The following is a 19053-nucleotide window of genomic DNA, read 5'->3' on the forward strand; positions in this document are numbered from 1 at the left end:
CTCGACACCGTTCGTTATCGCAGAATTGAGTTCTTCGAAATTCGGCTTGTTTAAAGTTATCAGTACAGCACCTAGGATTGTTTTTTTTTCTCTTTTTTTACATCAACAATTTACAACATATCTTGTCTTTTGATTTGAGCGCTTTGATTTTCTGCAATAACTTGTTCAATACTTACAGTTTGATAAAGTGTCTGAAAGTCTCAAAGTATTGTTTAATGCTTTGCTTGGTCCTTTCAATAAACTGAGCTGGTAATTTTCAGAGTACAAAAAAAAAATTGGTAAAAGTTGAAGTTTACTTGAGTGATACACAAGCCAATTATAAGACATCCTGAACTTTAATTTTTTATGTAAGTGTCGCACGTTTGAATATTTGGGTATTGTTTATTTGCGAGTGTAGACACATGAACTCATTCATAAGAAATGTCCCAATCTATGATTCACGTTCAAATATAACAAGCCAGCTCGGTAAGTCAGTCGGAGAAAGGCATTACTAATCAAATGTCAGGGAGAAAAGTTAAGATTTTAGAAAACCATTTACCAGAAAAAAAATGTGAAAGATTAATATGACAGAACACGTTGGATGCCACCGTTACTAATTTTGAAAGTTTTTCAGTTTGAGGGAAACTAAAATGTAAAACTTTATGCTTTTAAGCACTTCAGTACCCATAAACACCAGCATCGGCTCTTGTTTACTCAATTAAGTACAAGTCAGTAAAAGAAAAAAAAAAAAAAGGCAAACTAACCCGACAACTAACCACAAAGCTCTTAAAGGCAGGATACAGGAAACACTCAGCTTTAAAGAAGAGGCTGGGATCCAGGTGACTCACCCTGAAGGCAGCCAAGTGAATTTAATATGGATTTATATACAAGGTGTCGTGTTTAACAGAATGAATATCTGATCAGGGATGAGCAGAGGAAAGCAATTTCTGCAGAGTAATTGAAATCAGACTTTAGGTGACCGAGGCAACTGCACTCTGTGTTTGGAATTTTAACCCTGGGACTAATTTTGAAGCAAATATATATATTTATATAAATATATTTTTAAGTCAATCTGTAAATAGCTGTGATTGCAAGAATGAAGAAAAAAAACAAAAAAAAACAAAGATAAAACCAGAATCCCTTGTCACATTGTTGTGAAGGTTCACCCTTCTCTGTAGATGCTGTTCAGTGACGCCTTCTCACTGCTGTGCAGCCAGTATTTACTCAGACGATGTTTCTGTCACTATCCTGTGCTGCCATCTAGTGTTCAGAGTGCAGAGTCCCGAATGCAATCAGTCACAACACGCTGCTTAAAATACATATATATTTTTTAATTTCTTCAGTGTACAATGAAGAAACTTAAAAATAGACCGATTACACAAAAAAATTATTGGAGCTCAATATAACCCAGAAAACGTGGAGATGGATAAAAAGAATAGCAGAAAAGTGTCAATATTGTGTCATTATGAAAAACGAATTCATCTACAGCTGCACAGTCCCATTAACTAAACATTTGCCTCGATATGACAACGGTTGCTTTTAAAATCCACGGAAGTTGGCATGAAATCTTACACAAAAATACCTTTGGTGACCTTTTTATACACACGTATATAAAAGCAAGGATGTTTAAATATAAAGATAAAGCAAAATATAAAAAAGGTGAGAATATTGCACAGCGGCCAGGTGAGGAGAGAGCGGAGTGATCACCTTCACAGCTGTCCGACGCTTTCAGGGTTTTCTTCGCCTGAGACAGAAAACAAAGTCATTACCTTCAACTAAAGAGCCATGCAATCAACAGTGTATTTTGCTTTTACTGTCGGTGTGCAGTTCGTTCTAGTTTAATTGTCTCCATCTGAGCCCACCAATAGATTTAATTCAGCATTTTCTCCACAAATTCCATCACTTCTTCTTGATGTAAAATAGACTGATGTCGGACACTTGCTCTACAGAATCTTGGGCAAGAAGTTTGTTTGAGAAGGAACAGAGAAAGTTGACAGCTTACTTGGTAATCCCATTGTGCTCAAGTGCAGGTCCCAAGTTCGATCCTGCCCTCATTTCCACAGCCACAGAGCACTTTAAAGAAAACACATTGGAATAATCTAAATTAAAAATCTTAAATGTACATGAGTGAGAACGAAGAGGTCAACCGAATGACTTTAACGTACTCTCACTTATATTTGCATGAATCTAATGAATCATGATCTAAACCAGTTCAAAACTTCTGGTCCACAAAGATCACGGGGGGCCCAAAGCTGCGTCTGCTCTGAAATCCTCAAAAGGGAAACAAGAAGAGGGATCCTCGAATCTGATCATGAAGACCTTGAGGGTCCACAAAGAATGCTGGGAAAATGCCCATCTAGACAAGCTGGTTTCCTTCCACCTCTCATCTCGTATTGGTAAAAGTTCTGATATGATTCACAGCTTCCGTACATCTGAGGTGTTAAACCATCTTCAACCAGCGAACTACTGCTGTTCCGATATTTCATTAGAGACTCCGTTTCATCGTCTTACCCTCGTCTGCACATCAGGCCAGCCTCCAACTGCTTGATTTTCTTTTGCAGGTGCGCCTTCTGAAGATTTCCTCTTGCGGCTTTGGAGACAGTCAAAATGAAGAATTTTTTGTTGTTGTTGTTGTTGAAAATGTAACGCTTAAAGGTCTGAGCAAACAATGTTTCCACAAAGATCAAATGTCTGGGAACAAGAGATGTGTTTGAAAATCAAAGTATCAACATGTGGCACGACTAGTGTCCACTTTTTTTTTTAGCAAATAGGAGCGTCTAATATGATCACCAAAAGGTTTGATGTCATGAATTTTTTGCTCACTGCCACAAAAGATGTGAAGCAAATAACATGAGAGCTACATCCGACAGTTCTGAACACCAACGTAAATGATAAGTCTTTCAAACTGAAGCTCAGAAACAGTAAATAGTGACAGTGCTCCAAATATAACCTGAAAAACCCCAATTCCATAACAGATATGGAATAAATTCAAACAAGAAAGCAAACACTGTTGAGATAAAAAAAAAAAAAAAAAAAAAAAACTATTTTTTTTAAAAACATGTCTCTTTTAAAAAAAAGAAAAAACTTTTCGGTATTAACATTAAAAGTTAACATTTTCCACTGGCTTGAAACACTCGGAATCTAAGCTGCACTTCCTGATGTAGTTGTTACCTTGGAATTGTGGTGAGCTCCTGTTTCAGTGTCTCGATGTCCGTGAACTGCACGGCTTGTCCTCCTCCTCTGGTTTTCATAACCTCGCCCTGAAAGAAAAAACAACAACAATCATTTCAGAAAAAATTCTTTACTAGCAGTTCATCCAGAGCCAAACTTTGCAGTCATTTATAATCTCATCTACTCTGGTGAAAACACAGATATTCCACTGGACCTTAATGAGTTTGGTCTGGATCTCCCCGTCAGAGGCGACTTCCTGGTGTGTCAGAACGTATCTGTCGCCCTTCGACAGCGCCTTCTCGCTGGGCGTAGACATCTGGATGGCGTTTGGAATGACGGGCTGCAAAACCGTGCCCAAGTCGAGGCTGGAGGAGGGCTTGTGGTCCACCCACTTCTCCCCGCCGGCCGAGCGGGAGCGGCGGTGCAGAGGACGCACCGGCGTCGACGTCTGCTCGGGTCATCGGCGGTTTAATGAGGGAGAGGTTTCAGATGGAGTAAAGAGAAACAAAAACAAAAAAGAAAACTCAATCATATCATGAAGCCAAAAACATCCGGAGATATCATTGAACTGTCAATTTCACATGCAAATTTCCAAACTATAATCAAGACTTCCTACTTCAAACACTAAACATGGAGCTTTTCTTGATCAGATCTAGATAAAGTGATTGTCGGGTGAGTAAGCGCCCTGTTCCTGTCTAGTCCAGGTGACAGCTGTCCTCCTGTCCCTGCTGGAGGCGGGGTTCTCACTGGGGGTGCAGTACTGGGGGAACGGTAGCCCTGGCTGTCGTCCTGAGCGGAAAAGCAGCTTGCCGCGGTCAAAGAGCTACTGCTGCTGCTGGACACGGAGCAGGGGCTCGACTCAACTCCCTCAACTCCAGCGGCCCTGCCTGCCTGTGACTCTGGTGCTGGTTCGGCACAAGGAGAGTGGAAACACCAGCGGGGAGAAGGGGGGGATCGCTGAGCCATGCAGTTAGATAAGAACACAGAAGAGAGAGAAGTTAAGCCACACAGTTAAGGATGTGAGGACCAACTCACAGGAAATGTAACAGCAGATGTGACACGTTTGCTTCATATTAGTGGAGACTGAAATAATAAAACTGTCAATCCGAGGTATCAGCACGAGACCCACTGTTGGATTTTTGAGAGATTAGTTTTCTACCGACTAAACTGGGAGGGAAAGTATCAAAAAAAATTAGGGGAAGTTAAATAGATTTCCAGATACTTTTGAAGGCTCCAAATAATTATGTTGAGTGTCCAAAATGGCAATGGTGTGTAACAGACAAACAGCAACTGGCTGCTATGGATGTCAGTCTAATCTGAAACACTGTCTCCAGCCTTAGCATTTTGAAAGAAAATGGCTCTGGTACTCCGAGAGAAGGTCTCACAGATAATTCCCCACAGGCCCATTAAGTACAGAAATTACACTGTCCTGTGTGGAGTTTGCATGTTCTAAATGTGTGTGTGGGTTCTCTCTGGGTACTTCAGCTTCCTCCCACAGTCCAAGACATGTCTGAGGTTCATTGGTGACCCTAAAGCTGCCCCAAGGTGTGAATGTGAGTGTGTGGGGTCGCTTATGTGTTGGACTGTTGACCTGTAAAGGGTGATCCCTGCCCTCGCCCATGAGTAGCTGAGATTGGCTTCAGCACCCCTTGAGCAGTACAAAAAAAATAGAACCCACACACTGAAAGCTTCAGAAATAGTTAACTGAAGCACAGAGGAAATGTTGGAGGCAGATGTGACAAAATGCTGCAAAGTAAGAAAGTTTTCAAAAATGTACAGTTTATTTCTTTATTTGATAAATTTAAAAAATGTAAACTTAATACTAAATGCTGTGATCGCCCATATTTTTTTTTTCCAAAAACACCTTTGTAGCATTTATTCCCACGTGCCTACAACATATGTAAAGTGGCGAGTGTGCACAAGGTTAGTAGTTTGTTTAGTGCAGCAGTAATATTAGAGATGTTAGAAGGAAATGCTCAGTAGACATCAAATTTGCAGAAGTCTTCATGCATCAAACCTTCAAAGACAACATGTGAAGTATTCAGGCGTTAAGTGTGACGTGGGGAACCTACAGGAACCGGAGAGGGTGAGGCCGATCTCTTGGCCGGGAGGCGCTCGTCTCTGGAGGGTCGCTGGCTCGGAGTCTGGCGCGGTGGAGGGTCAGGACGACTCTGCGTCTTGTTCTCGGTCACGATGGCCTTGAGCTGCTTCAGCTTTTCATCTTTCACCCACAGTTTGTTTTGCATCTCCAGCTGCATTGCATTGACCCGCCTCTCCTGCAGAGCAACAGCATTCATGCTGAGCAGTTCCGACAACCGACCGGGAGACGTCTCTTTTATGAGTCACGAGAACGAGAAACTCACGCATTCTTTTTCCCACTTGTGCTGCGTGTCGGACACCACGCCGTGCATGCGCTGCTCCATGCGCCTCTTCTCAGACTGCTCCCTCTGCAGTCTCTGCGCTCTGGTTTCCAGCTCGTGCTGCATTGAGCGCTTGTCATCCTCGTAGATTTTCGCCGTTTTCTGAAGGATGTCAATCTGAAATACAGTTGTGACGCGCATTGAAGATACCATGGCAGTCAAAATAGTCCCACTTGAAATCCTCCAAACAGAAGTACAGTGACCAAACCTCTACAGTAAAAAGAATAGAACAGCTAGAGAGATAGTGGCTGCAGCACCAAACATACACCTCTCAATCAGGAAACTCTAAATCTGGCCATAAATGCATCAGAATACAAATGAAGGTTTCTGGACTAATATGACTTCAGCATCTTCTGTCTTTTTTCCCCACCTTGTGTTCCTGCATCTTGGTTTTCTTCTCCAAACGTTCTATCTCTGCTCTGTTGTTCTGGATGATTCTGTCTCTTTCCATTAGCTTGTCATGTTGTTCTTGGACAAAGTTTTGTCTGGAAAGGAGACTGGTGTCGAGCTCCTGAAGCCGGGACCTCATAATGATTGCTGAAATAGATCAGTGGGGAAGATGAGCCAAGACAGAGACAAAAAGAGAACATCTCATGTAACTGGAGCTGTCAAAAATCATGAGCTAAGGTCTAATACGCGAGCAGAAACCTGTTTTGTTGTAGTCTTCGATCATCAGCTTCCTGATCCTCTGTCTGTTCTGCAGAGCTTCAATCAGTCGGGGCAGGGTGACGTCGTCGCGCGGGTCGGTCAGCTCGGACGAGGGGAGGGGTGGGAGGCTGTGCACCAGCTGGTTTATAACACTGGGCATGTCTGCAGTAGCACAATTCAAAGCTCCTTAAATCCAATTTGACTTTCAGGTGTATCGAATATTCAACAAACAAAACATTTGTAACTGAGATCAACAAGAAAACAACTTGAATCAGAGAAATTTAGTTTGAAATAATTGTGGTGTTTAACTACCTGCGTCTATTGGACCGCCGCGTTCCTCCAGCCTGCGGCTCAGCTCTTCTTTAAATGCCTGGTTTCTGTGGCGGCGGCCCGGCGTGAAGCCACACATGGGCTTGTCTGCAGGCCGAGCCACCTCGACCTCCTGGGTCACCTCGGCGAAGCGCATCACCAGCTGCACAGACGTCTTGCGTGTCAGCAGAAGGGAAGCCGACAAAAAGTCGTTTGAGCAAACAGTGAAGCAGTGGGATGAACTCACCAAGGTTTCCTCGTAGTCGTCCGCTTTGGGATTGACACAAACGATCATTCGGACCTTCCCCTCGCCGTCAAAGTAGTTTTTGAAGAGGTGGGTTATTTTGGAGTCTCTGTAGGGAACCATCTGTCACAGCAAAGGCAGGTTTAACAGAACGTCTAACAATGAATGTTAAAAGACGGGCTTCAATTTGTCAACACACACACACACCTTGTTTGTGCCGCAGATTTGGTTTTCTCGGAGCACTTCGATACACGTCCGCAGGTTCAGCAAGGACTGATTAATGTTACCTGTCAGGTGAAAATGTTGGTAAATCTCACGAGTTCAACCTAAAAGCAAAGCTTCGACGGTGGTTAACAGACCTGCTTCACGAATACGAGTGCCTTCAGCCCCGGTTCTGCCGGTGCGTTCACTTCCTGCCAGGTCCACCAGGCACAGCTGGCTGACACTCACCTGGTTCTTATCCTGACGATCAGAGTGAGATAAGGGGATGAAAGGATGCACGAAGGGATTGCAAAACTGTTTTGTTTTTTTTTGTTTGTTTGTTTTTTTTTTTTAATTCAGACAAACCTGGAGAACATTGTCCCCTTCAGCATCGAGCGGAGCCTGAGCCAGTTTGATGACGAACACGCTGTGGGAGCGACTGGACTCTCGGTTCAGCCGAGTGTTCGCAACCTTCCTCTTCTTTTGACCTGGGAGGAAACTGCAACCTTTAAAACGGCATCTATTCACAGAGAGCATCCTCATAAGAAATCCAAACTGCATCAGAAAACCTGGTCCTGATGCTTACATCTCATCTATGAACTGCTCAGAGAGAAGATTAAGGGAGGTCATTTCCTGGCCAGTGCTGACCCGGAGGTCACCAATGCCAGGTCAGTCACATCTACTGTCATCAGTGCAGAGTCTGTTTTCTTTTTTCAAGTTAAACAGCCAAGTCTGGACCCACAAATATAGCGAACACTCACCCCTCCAGAATACTTGAAAAGCCTCCTCTGCAGACTTGACTTCAACCTCCATGCATCCTGCCACGTACATGTTGTGGTTCTGATCCTCTCGGAGGATTCTGGACTGAGGAGGTCTGCAATAAAAACAGATCACATTATTCACTGAACACAATGAACAGCATTGCTCATGCAGCCTAAGTGTAACATCGAACACTGAATGTAGGGTAAGGCGGGAATGTTGCTTGATTGCAGCCAAGGAGAGCAATCGGACAGATACAATCATCCAATGACATGAAAGCAACAGACAGGTTTGAAGGAACCTTGCCATTCACAAGCTTTGCCGTAATAAAGACTACAAGCAGGGGATCATATGAGGATTTTTAGGACTACAGGAACACTCAGTCAATACTGGGGACACTTATAACACTCAGTGGGACCACCAATCGGGAGTAAGTGAGAGCTCTGGTGTCAAACCTCAGTAAAACCAACAGCAGTGAATCCAGGTTACTATTTAAAGATCAATTTTTAATTTCATGCAAGTTTTAAAAACCAAATCATCTAACTGAAATGGGTAGTTTAAATACTAAATATATTCAACTGTATACTGATCAAATACTATCTTACGTAACTTCATTGCAGTAACTTTATTTACATGTATATATTTATTTTCTGGATCACATATTTAATAAGGTTGCACATTGTGTATAAATGTCTCCAGCACTGCAGAGGTCCCATTAACATCTATACAGCACAATCAGGTTAAAGGAGGACACTTCAGCTGAATCAGGCTGCTACTCTGATGTCTAATGGATGAGTATCCACTGATCACATACATGAACTCAGTGTTCGGGCGCACAGGTGTGCCTCCACCATTCCACCTAGTAAAAAGAAAAGACAATCATTTTGTCCTTTAGCTAATCTGTGACAAAAATAAAAACGGACTGAAAATATATTTTATTTCCGATTATAAAACTAAAACATTCACTTCAGACAAAGTTGAGTACCGGTACTTGAATTATATTCCCTGTAATGTACATTGTCTGAACTTACTTTGGCTTGATTGCATCCTCCTGAGTTTCCTCCAGGAGATCATAAATGTAGTTGTTGTAAATTTCTACGTATGAGACAAAAACACTGTAGCTGCTGTCCTCGTCCACACCGTCTGCTTGGTACGCCTCCTCTGGCTTGATCATATCAGCAATATCTGGGTCAAGCTTCTGTCTGAAAATTGGGAAAAAAAAAATTAATTAAAATGTTCCTGCTTTGAGGCAAGGCATTATATACACCAAAAACAGTTTCATTCTCTGTCAGGCGGTATGATGCCACTTGAAATGATCACATATATATATATATATCTTGTAGAGCCCCAAACGAAGCAAGATGTCTGCAGTTCATGTGTCAGGGATCTGCGCACATTTAAATCTATTGACATCTCTGACATTCTTCATTTATTTTCCCCTGAAAGCAGCAATAAGGGATGACACTAAAGTCCAAGACAAATTTTCGAGGAGAAAAAGAAGTATCTAATCATCCACTTGTGTCATATTCACGTCATCCATACAGACTTTCATCACCATTGGATCTGAGAATGAATGATTCGTTTTCATAGAGAGATCATGTTTAAATATATTTTGCAAAACTGATGCCCATTTCTTCACCACAAAGTGAATTAGCAATCTGCCAACATGTCTCACCAAATTACTGATGACCAGCATATTGAACTGAAAACCCCTTATTAGTCCCAGAGGGGAAAATTACAGTATGACCCTGATTGATTACCTGGGAACCTTAGAGCTGCAGGAAATTGTGGTGCACTGGAGACAGCCCAAAATTTTAGAGCGCGACAAGATGATTACCTGGAAGAAGGGGTTTTAGGAATAGCTGTGTTGTGTTCCCGCCTCTGACGCTCCAATAAAGCATCGACTTCACTCTGAATATCGATACCATTTTTATCGTCGGTCTTGAAAACCTGCACAAGGTAAAATGAATAAAATTAATTTTTAGAACTAGCAATACAAATCATTATGCTTGCCCCAAATGTTTTTGCACGCCAATCTCTTACAAATCTCTTGGCCTGGTAGGCTCCTATAGAGTTGAAGATCATGTCGAGGGAGCGAGGCAGAAGTCCACCCTGGCCTGGAGAGCCAGTCATGGTGAAAGTCTTTCCACTCCCCGTTACGCCATACGTAAAGAGGAGACCTGCAACGCACAGAGACCAAATCAACAGCCCATAATAAACCTCAAAAGGGGGTGCGGGGGACAAATATCTAATACTTGGGTAAAAGATGAAACTGAATTACTGATTTGAAATGGTTAAACATGTCTAGCTGTGGTCAGCTTGTGCTCTCACCATTTTTTCCATGAACCAGGTCATCCACTAGAGGTTTGGCCACATGCTCAAAAAGCTCAATCTGAGACACAGACACTCCAAAGACTTTTTTGAAGGAGTACTGCGTCTGAGGAAAAATAAGGTATCAGTTAGGTGTAGAACATTTTATCACACGTAATAGATCTGGATTTATTAGATCCTTCGGAAAAAAAAAAAAAAAAAAAAAAAAAAAGAGAAAAATATAGCCACTTTATCTAAAAAATGATCTCCCCTGGTTGTGCATTGCAGTTTTCACTAAATATTCCAGACATGGTTCACAACAGGTTTAATGTAAAGAAATAAATGTAGCCACAGAATGTCAAAATTTAGTGCATAAAGAAGAAGTTACCACAGCAATGGGGTAATAGATAAGGGTTTAATTCTTAATGGCCGTGGTGATGGATAAGGTGTGTTCATTATTGGTTGTGATGTTTCCATTAGACTGTTGACAATTTTAAAAACAACTAAGGGATGTCAAAATTCATATTTGGTATGAAAACTACTGGAGGTACAACAGATTAGTCACCTCTTTGTACTCTCCGTTGCGGTTTGTTTTGAAGCCTTCGGGAGCGTGCAGCTGGATGGTGGTGCTACTAATGACCTCAATGCAGCACTCCTCATCCTCTGCACCCAGGGGCCGCACTCTGCAGTACACCTGAGAACAAAAAAAAAAAAAAAAACACAATGCAACACAACAAGGCAATAATTTGCATGGGCGCTGAATTGGCAACAACCATAAAATCTCTGCTGCGATTACATGAACCTTTAGAATCTGGTGTTCCAACATGCTGCTGATAACAGTTTCAATGCCCTGTGTATATTCTTCGGATAGCACTTTAGACTGTTAAATCTTGTTAGAAATACTGCAAGAAGCTACTTTTCGGTTTATCCACATGATAATTTTGTATCCATTCGTCCATTTTCTTCAACACTTTAACTCTGCCTGCAGGGTGCTGAAGCTGATCAAATATATAAGGGTACACTCTGGAGAGGTTGATCGTTCATTCCATAGCCAACACAGGGGCGTCAGATAGTTACACACATCCCACCTATGTGTGTGTGACCTTAGGAGTCACCATTTAACCTCAAGTGCATATTTCTGGAGTGAGGCAGGACAATGAAGTACTTCGGTGAAACTCCATGAAATGGATGAGCATGCACAGACATGAACTCCCTGGATCCCTTCTTCATTTACACTGACATCATGCAGCCCATGATAAAAATAAATTTGGCCTGACTTTATTCAATCATTATCAGGCACATTAAATTTCAAGTCAACTTTAAAAACCTGGGGGTTATAAGGATTTGGGACCTTCCTTTTGACAATATTCTGACGAAGTTGTTCTACATCTCTGTAGCTTACATGCTCAGATCATGGATAATAATGCTAGTGAGTGACTGTTATTCTATACCAGTCAATGTTCCAACTTCCAAAACAATCAAATTTATCCCATTTCTCTTTAAACTTGTGCCACAATAACCTTGTCTGGAATCATACTGGGAAAATTATCCTTATATTTCGACCCACCTTGTCTTGAGCTTCATTAAAATGAATTTCCCCAAGACGACGAGTAAAGCTTGAATTAGTAAACTCAATAATATGCAAACTCAAAAATCTTTCAAAATGAAATACAGTCAAATGGACCAGATGATTCTGAATAACACAGATTGGATTGAAATACATTGACCACGTTTACTTTCAGGATTCATAGATTTAAAAAGAGAAGTGACATTAAGCTGGATAATGACAACATCATTGCAGATTGTAAAGTATCTTCCGAGAGAGCGACAACAGTAGAGAGGAAAAAATAAACAAATATGTACGGTGAACTTTCTCTAAACTGCTGACTTACCCCGACCGGGTCTGTCTGGTTGTTGGAACCCTTTTTTGGAGGAGGCCTGCGGGGTGTTTTAGTTTTCCTAAAAAGAAAAAACATTGATTCATTGTTCTTGGTGGTTAGTGTCGAGACGGCTAATTAGCCTCCGGCTAACGCTGTGGCTAAGCTCCTGAACCGCAGTGGCTCGCTGATAAAACAGCATCTAGGAATTCACAGACAAAATGTTTGTATCTCCAGGCAAGGTATTCGGGTCGTGAAAAATAACATTAAAAGAAATATATAAAGAAAAAAGGTTGACTTACGCTTGCCGCATCATTGTGTCGAGTCGCTGCTGCTTCCGTTTCTGTTTCTGCGGATTTTGAATCCTCCCTCCTTTCAAACTGTGCCGGCAGCAGCCAATCAGATTCCAGATTACTCCCACATGATTCTGTCGTCACTTCCGAATTTTTGTGTAAGCAGCGCATGACGTCTGTGAAGTTACGTTGTTGTCTTTTATTTTGTTTTTTATTTTAATGTTTTTAACCAGAGGGGATTATAACTTCGATTTAAAAATCGTGGCAAATAAAAAGCAACATTTTGGCTAATATTACATGTACACAAAAATTCAAAGTTCTGCAAATAACTTCCACATTCTGTGTATTTTAAAAAGGCTCCATCATATATTGAAGTTTTGAAAATAATGCCATTTTTCAGAAGGCTACGTTTCAGGTCTGAAGTTATTTTTTATTTATCATCATGGTTTTGAATTTGTTCAGCTTATTATTATTATTATTATTATTATTATTATTATTATTATTATTATTATTATTATTATTATTATTATTATTATTATTATAAGGAGAAGAATTATCTTGAGTTTTTTTAACAGGACAAGGAAACAAATAAGAAACAACAAAGGTACAATGAAAAACATTACGTAGGATATCTAAAATAACAAATAACTCACAAACTGAAAGTTAAGTGGCAAAATTATATACATTGGCAGCACAAATCTGTATCACAATAACAGAATTTGTTTGCATTTTATTCAAAAAAGAGATATTTTAAATATGATTTATGGAGTCACAATTAAAATTGTTCTGCAAGTTTTTATACAAGTTTTCAAAGTGGAAATAAAAAAAATCGTTTACGTTAAAGTGGCAGTAATATCTATTTGTAATGTTACTTGTAAAGCCTGAAGATGTCTTTTTGTAGTCCAGTCAGAATATCAAGACAAGTTTGGCGGCCTGGGCTGTTTCTGGCTCAGGAGCGCCATCTATCGGCCATTTGCAGTAACATATACACGAGTTACAAAACACGGACACACGAGCCATTGACACAGTCACGTGTACTGCAGCGTTATGCTTACAGAACTTTGTGTTTTTAAATCACAGCACTGAACAAGCAGCGCAGGTAAGCATCCGAGCGTCCCTCCTCTGTGCAGACTGGCCGCGCCAGGTTCTGCAGCGTGCATTGGTGAAGCTGCCGCATTTATTAGGTGGGAAAATGAGAAACAAACGAACCAAGTCAGAGGAGTCTGGATCGAAGAGTAAAGCAAAGCGAAAACCCGAGCAGAACGCATCTTCAACTCCCTCCAAAAAACTGCGACAGAAAAAAGATGGAGAAACATCGAAAGCAGGTATGGACGATGGACGTGTTTAACGGGGTTGCACTGTGTGTGGAATGCTCTCCTAATAAGCTTCGTTTGGGTTCGTGTGTGTTGTGCAGGAGTCCCATTCAGATTTGCAGGAGTCCAGAAGAGAGCTGGGTTCGGGAGCATCCTGCATTATATTTATAAAAGCACTCTGGGCCAAAGTCTGCACACACAGATGAGACAGGTAGGAGGGTCACTGCCCCACCTCAAAAACCTGGGGTTTTAATATAGACGCATTTCTCTAAGATCTGATCAGAAAATATGTATTAATGTATGATAGTTAAGGACTTAAATAAAGGGCGTGTCAGCAGGTTAAACAGCGATGGTATTAAATCTCACCTCAAGCAGTTTTTAAATTAAAACAATGAGACCAATATCTATTACATGATACAGATAGATCTGTTTAACTTACATTTTTCTGTTCAGACAATAAAGAAAACTGCATTTAATGTCAAATCCAGTGTTGACTTTAGACAAATACCCTTTTTAATGAACTGCCAGATATCTGTAATTCCTCACTTTCTTACTTGCTAATGTATAAATAAAACTAATCCACTGAGTACTGGTCGTGATGTTAGTTATATCTATGATCCAGCAGCAAGTGAAAGGCACTAAATGCAAAAGCCACATCTAGAAATTCCCTAAATATTTTTGTAACAAAATATAATGAACATATAACATGTTTTATCCATGTGGAACGATACATTGTTCCACCTCACCTCCGTCATCATTTCCAGTGTCTCCAGGAGCCTTTTCTTCGCTCCCTGTCGTCCTACGCAACATGCGGCGGGACCAGTCCCTTCGACCGCAGGATCACCTGTCTGGAGTGGCACCCCACTCACCCCAGCACTCTGGCCGCCGCCTCCAAGGGTGGAGACCTTTTGCTGTGGGACTTCAAGGAGCCCACAAAGCAAGCCTTTGTTCAGGGGGTGAGTTCTTGTCTAATACTTGAGTGTAACACATTCATTCCATTACATTGTGTCTCTGACATCGTGATCCTGCAGTCTCAGCCTGTTTGATGATGATACCCCTGCTATTGGTTTTCTGCTTAGATGGGGGCTGGTGACTCAGTTACAGACATGAAGTTTAACCAGTTAAATCCCACCCAGCTGTTCACCTCGTCTATCGGGGGTACGACAGCACTTCGAGATTTCAATGGGGCTACCATAACTGTGTTTGCCAGCACAGACACACTGAAGTAAGGCTGGATCCCCTTTTTCTTCTATGACTTCAAAATCAAACGGGTGGTGAGTTGTAGGCCTGTCAGTCTAGCATCAGTCTTCTTGTCAGTGAAGTCCTGACTGGTTTGATTAGCTGTGTAGTTCAGTACTGGATCGATGTTAAGATAAAGTTTAATTATAATAACAGCCTTTTGCCTTAATTCTTGTAATTGAATTACATTTCCATGCATGTGGAAGAGACACATCAGGGTTATTTGGAAGAACCACCTTCAAAGCACATCAACATTACCATCATACCATCAGTGTATGTGTTTAGTCGCAAATCATATAAATTTTTGCAGTAATTGACAAGATTATCATGCACCCCAAAATCACCTGATAACATACAGCTGTACTGTAGTACCACGATTTAAAAAAGAAAATCAAATTTGTATTTGTGTGCACAGAGCGGGGCGGGAGACAGTATCGGAGGGATGAAATTTTGCCCCAGCGACCCTTCCAGAGTCTATGTGGCCTCGGGCCAGGGCACACTGACCCTGCGGAACTTTGAGGGCCACGCCCCCATCGCACTGTCCAAAACTCAGGACTGTGACCACTATCACCACGATGTTTGGTGAGGAGACTGCAGAGAAGACTGATGCTTAGAAATTCTAGAAACATGCTGTTCCTCTACTGACTCTGCAGAAAGCTGGTTTTTATTCCTCTGTTCACCTTCAACAAAAGGAAAAAAACAGACAATCTGCATTGGCAATAGAGGAAAATTATTAGTTTTTTCCATATTTATATTTCTTTAGAGGTGCAGTATGTAATTCATCATGGGCACTGCTCAATCCTGTGCAGGGTTGCAGGACGCTGGCTCCAATCCCAGCTTCCTGTGTGTGATGCACGGTGGAGCCTGGACAGCTCTCACCACAGGCAGACAACCAAATACACTGATTGAATAAATAACAGCACAAAGTTCACAATTAACTAATGAAGAAACTTTCCAAACCGTCAGAAATTCAAAACACTTTGAGACAAACTGGATTCCACAGTGATGTTTTACTTACTGCACCTTGAAAATTACATAGTATACTGCATGACTTTATGGCTCTGTCCTGAGGTATTTAAGCACTATCTAAATGTTACTATTTTGTCAGTTGCATGCAGTAATCTCATATTGTTCTCTGTTTTTTTTTTTCTTTCAGTTTTTGGTACTGCTGTGTCGACGTGTCTCTGAGTCGACAGATGCTTGTGACTGGAGACAATATAGGAAAGCTCTTACTACTGAGCTTGGATGGACAAATGGTGCGAGTTTAGTCTTTACTAAGAAGAAAATGTCCCCCTTTTAATACCTGCTTCAACATTTGAAATTACAATTGAAATGTAGCTGCAGTGCTGTTGGACGGTTTCCGTAATGTGTCTCTCCAAACCACCGCGTTGACACTGCTGCTGTGAATGACTTGTGCCGTCATTTGGATGTTTTTCAGATATTTACTGACAAGTTGCACAAAGCCAAAGTGACTCATGCCGAATTCAACCCCCGGTGCGACTGGCTGCTGGCGACGGCCTCCGTCGACCACACGGTGAAGCTTTGGGATCTGAGGAAGATGAAAGACAAGACCAGCTTCCTGCATGAAATGCCTCACGACAGAGCCGTCAATTCAGGTAAAAACCTGGTGGCGCAAAACTCTCTTCTGACGGATATCTGTTTCCTATTCATACGACATATGAAGACGATTTTTATTAAGCGTGATGACAGTGGCGTTCCTGTGCCTCTTAGCGTATTTCAACCCGATGGACTGCTCCAAGTTGCTCACCACAGATCAGTACGATCAGATCCGTGTGTACTGCTCCTCTGACTGGTCGAAGCCGCAGCACATCATCCAGCATCCGCACAGACAGTTTCAGCACCTCACACCCATCAAGGTCTGTTTACCGCCTGGATTCATTTCAAATATATGAACGCAGACGTGTCAAACGCAACACATCTGAGGAAGGGCTGCCTTGTGTTTTAAGCATTAGTTTGCGATAAATGACAACAGGATGCTGTTCCATTTGCTCTTCAGGCCACATGGCATCCTGTGTATGACCTGATTGTTGCTGGGCGTTACCCTGACGACCGGATTTGCACCGGCGACCAGAGGACCGTTGACATCTTTGACTCCAACTCCGCAGAGCTGGTGTGTCAGCTCCTCGATCCCGCTGTTGGAGGGATCAAATCTGTGAGTGCATTTTAGCAGCATCAAAAGCGACACGCCGTTGTTCACTGAGACTCACAGGTTTGTTTTTATAGGTCAACAAATTCAGTCCGTTGGGTGACGTGCTTGGAACTGGCATGGGTGAGTTTCACAAGCAAGCCATCAAGGGGCAATTTATTTTACTTTAAAAATATGGAACAAATTTCAGAGCATAAAGAAAAATAACTGATATTGGCAAATTTCATGTTGCTCTCTTTTCTTGGCATGTTTGTAAAGTTAAAGTTTGAAAGCGAGTCAGTCCTTTGAGGATGAAAATGTTAAATAAAAGCCGCGTGGTGTCCCTCCAGGTGTGACGGTGCTGGTCTGGGACCGAAGCGAGGTGTCGGTCGGTGAAGAACAGGACGAGCAGGAGGACGCCTCGACCTCGGCGGACAGTTTGAGGAGGCAGAGTCGGAGTCGGCAGCGCTCCTGCAGGGACCGGAGGGCTCCGGCGATGGATGCAAAACTGAAGAAAAAACTGGCCTCTCTGGAGGAAACCAAGACCAAAACCGCGACTGAAAGTGCCAAACCAAAAAAGGCTCAGATGAGGAAAAAATAAGCTGTAAAATCACCCGGGTGTAAAAGCTCCTTTGCTTCTGTTGTCATTCGCTTGTGCCTAACTTCAGGGATTGTTTCCATGTTTAAAATTGTGTTTTATAAACCAGTCGAAAACTGGAGATTTATGGATGTTTTCCTGCACTTTTTCTACATTTTTCACAATAAATATGAGCATTCCTACAAATCCGACTCGTTTTACTTGATGATGATATGAATGCACAAATACATAACATTGAAGGTTTATTGAACTTTTATTTGGCACAGAATGATGATATACATATATCAAGCATAGTTAAAGAGATAACTTCCTCGAATTTCATGGACGGTGATGTTTGCCAGCTGGAAGAGCACTTCACCCCAGGCCTCCCTTTCCGCTCTCTTTTTCTGATGCAAAGCCTGATGGGCAGAATAGACCAAACTGAGGACAAGATTCTCAAACTGAGCCTCCGTCAGTGGCCTCTTCTTCTTCTCATCTTCCAGCTCGCTCGCCATCTGGATCATAGAGTTCAGACTTCTGGGAATGTTGTCGTTGATCTGGGACAGAAACGCACGTCCCTGCCTCATCGACGCCATCTCTCCATCGAGGAGGACGATGTTGTTGTCCTGGTCCATCTGCACCCCACCCAGCAGAAACTGCTCACAGCAGAGACAAGAGAAAGACCCATCTGTAACTCTTGCAAAGAAGTTTACACAAGATTTATTTTATCTGCTCATGGAATTGATTTGGGAAAAAAAAAAAAAAAAAATGGGGACAAAGTACCTCGAACATCAGGTTTGCGTTACGGACAGACAACGCAGCTTTTTGAGAAGTTTGACTTGAGCCTGCGGTGACATCTAAAGAGATACAAACACATATTTGAAAAGCCTTCATGCAGAATAACTGTACCTTGATACATGCAAAATTCACATGTTCTGCTGTTTTTATTCATAATGCATTTTGTTTTCAGTCCCTCTTGTGTAACATTTATAATTTCTGTCTTCATCACAACTCATTCCAAATGTTCTATTTTTACTCACCCTGCAGCAAATGCTCAAAGCAAAGCCAGAAAAGAATCTGAAAAAGGTTTTTAACATCCAAATCCATGGTTCCTCTTAAGTCCAGTCGGTATCACACCTCGTCTGTCTCTCCTCCTCTCTCCTTAGCACATTTTAGTGAATCGAGGAAGAAGAAACGCTCTGAATACCTTGCATTTTTCCACCCAGGAAAAATCGAGCACCAGCCAGTTGGCTGTGATACAGAGCAGACTGCAGTTTGGGATGGTGGTTTGTCACATCCACACAACAAAAACCTTCATCTTTTCATCACAGAAAGTGCTCTATTGATACAAGTATGATCACATAAAAGTGAGGGACAACCACATCATGAAGGATTTATATTTTTTTGAAAGGCTTGCACATTTGTGTTTATTAACTGGAAATACATTTAATCACTTTTGTTTTTGCGGTCTTGATATGTGCCTTTGCAACCTTACATTTTGTTTTTAATCTTTGTAACCTCATAATCTCTACCCACTTTGTAAATACTATCATTACAGTGTTCACCC

The 19053-nt window shown here is 41.7% G+C and overlaps 3 protein-coding genes and 1 non-coding gene across 7 annotated transcripts; 1 reads left to right on the top strand and 3 right to left on the bottom strand.

Annotated features, from left to right (window-relative positions):
- Positions 1 to 1257: 1257 nt before the first annotated feature.
- kif23 (kinesin family member 23) lies at positions 1258 to 12281 on the bottom strand. 2 transcript variants are annotated; one of them, XM_030097218.1, is made up of 23 exons: positions 12221 to 12281; positions 11934 to 12000; positions 10607 to 10735; positions 10063 to 10168; positions 9775 to 9911; positions 9569 to 9681; positions 8763 to 8933; positions 8546 to 8590; positions 7734 to 7846; positions 7339 to 7460; positions 7131 to 7233; positions 6979 to 7058; positions 6775 to 6894; positions 6531 to 6690; positions 6219 to 6380; positions 5941 to 6107; positions 5514 to 5687; positions 5223 to 5426; positions 3365 to 3598; positions 3151 to 3239; positions 2491 to 2569; positions 1982 to 2052; positions 1258 to 1723 (listed from the first exon to the last, which is right to left on the bottom strand). In XM_030097218.1, the coding sequence occupies exons 1-23, from the start codon at positions 12232 to 12234 to the stop codon at positions 1708 to 1710; spliced, it is 2676 nt and encodes an 891-aa protein (XP_029953078.1). In that variant the 5' UTR covers positions 12235 to 12281; the 3' UTR covers positions 1258 to 1707. The 2 variants fall into 2 exon arrangements, with proteins under 2 accessions (XP_029953078.1, XP_029953079.1); XM_030097219.1 differs by lacking the exon at positions 8546 to 8590.
- Positions 7573 to 7669, bottom strand: LOC115392646 (Z30 small nucleolar RNA). Its single transcript, XR_003931892.1, has one exon. It is a non-coding gene; the product is annotated as a Z30 small nucleolar RNA (small nucleolar RNA).
- A 938-nt stretch (positions 12282 to 13219) lies between the features above and the next one.
- On the top strand, positions 13220 to 17592 carry ddb2 (damage-specific DNA binding protein 2). 3 transcript variants are annotated; one of them, XM_030096078.1, is made up of 10 exons: positions 13220 to 13536; positions 13626 to 13735; positions 14289 to 14480; positions 14604 to 14749; positions 15920 to 16019; positions 16202 to 16379; positions 16495 to 16640; positions 16781 to 16936; positions 17008 to 17053; positions 17260 to 17592. In XM_030096078.1, exons 1-10 carry the CDS (start codon positions 13404 to 13406, stop codon positions 17508 to 17510), a joined length of 1458 nt encoding a protein of 485 aa, XP_029951938.1. In that variant the 5' UTR covers positions 13220 to 13403; the 3' UTR covers positions 17511 to 17592. The 3 variants fall into 3 exon arrangements, with proteins under 3 accessions (XP_029951938.1, XP_029951935.1, XP_029951936.1); XM_030096075.1 differs by lacking the exon at positions 14604 to 14749 and adding an exon at positions 15179 to 15345; XM_030096076.1 differs by lacking the exon at positions 14604 to 14749 and adding an exon at positions 15179 to 15345 and having other exon boundaries at positions 13629 to 13735.
- A 199-nt stretch (positions 17593 to 17791) lies between these two features.
- Positions 17792 to 18717, bottom strand: LOC115391624 (protein FAM180A). Its single transcript, XM_030095908.1, has 3 exons — positions 18527 to 18717; positions 18270 to 18343; positions 17792 to 18142 (listed from the first exon to the last, which is right to left on the bottom strand). Exons 1-3 carry the CDS (start codon positions 18591 to 18593, stop codon positions 17792 to 17794), a joined length of 492 nt encoding a protein of 163 aa, XP_029951768.1. The 5' UTR covers positions 18594 to 18717.
- Between the last annotated feature and the right edge of the window lie 336 nt (positions 18718 to 19053).

The sequence above is a fragment of the Salarias fasciatus genome, chromosome 7, assembly GCF_902148845.1.
Source record: "Salarias fasciatus chromosome 7, fSalaFa1.1, whole genome shotgun sequence".
In the NCBI taxonomy this organism is placed as follows: Eukaryota; Metazoa; Chordata; class Actinopteri; order Blenniiformes; family Blenniidae; genus Salarias; species Salarias fasciatus.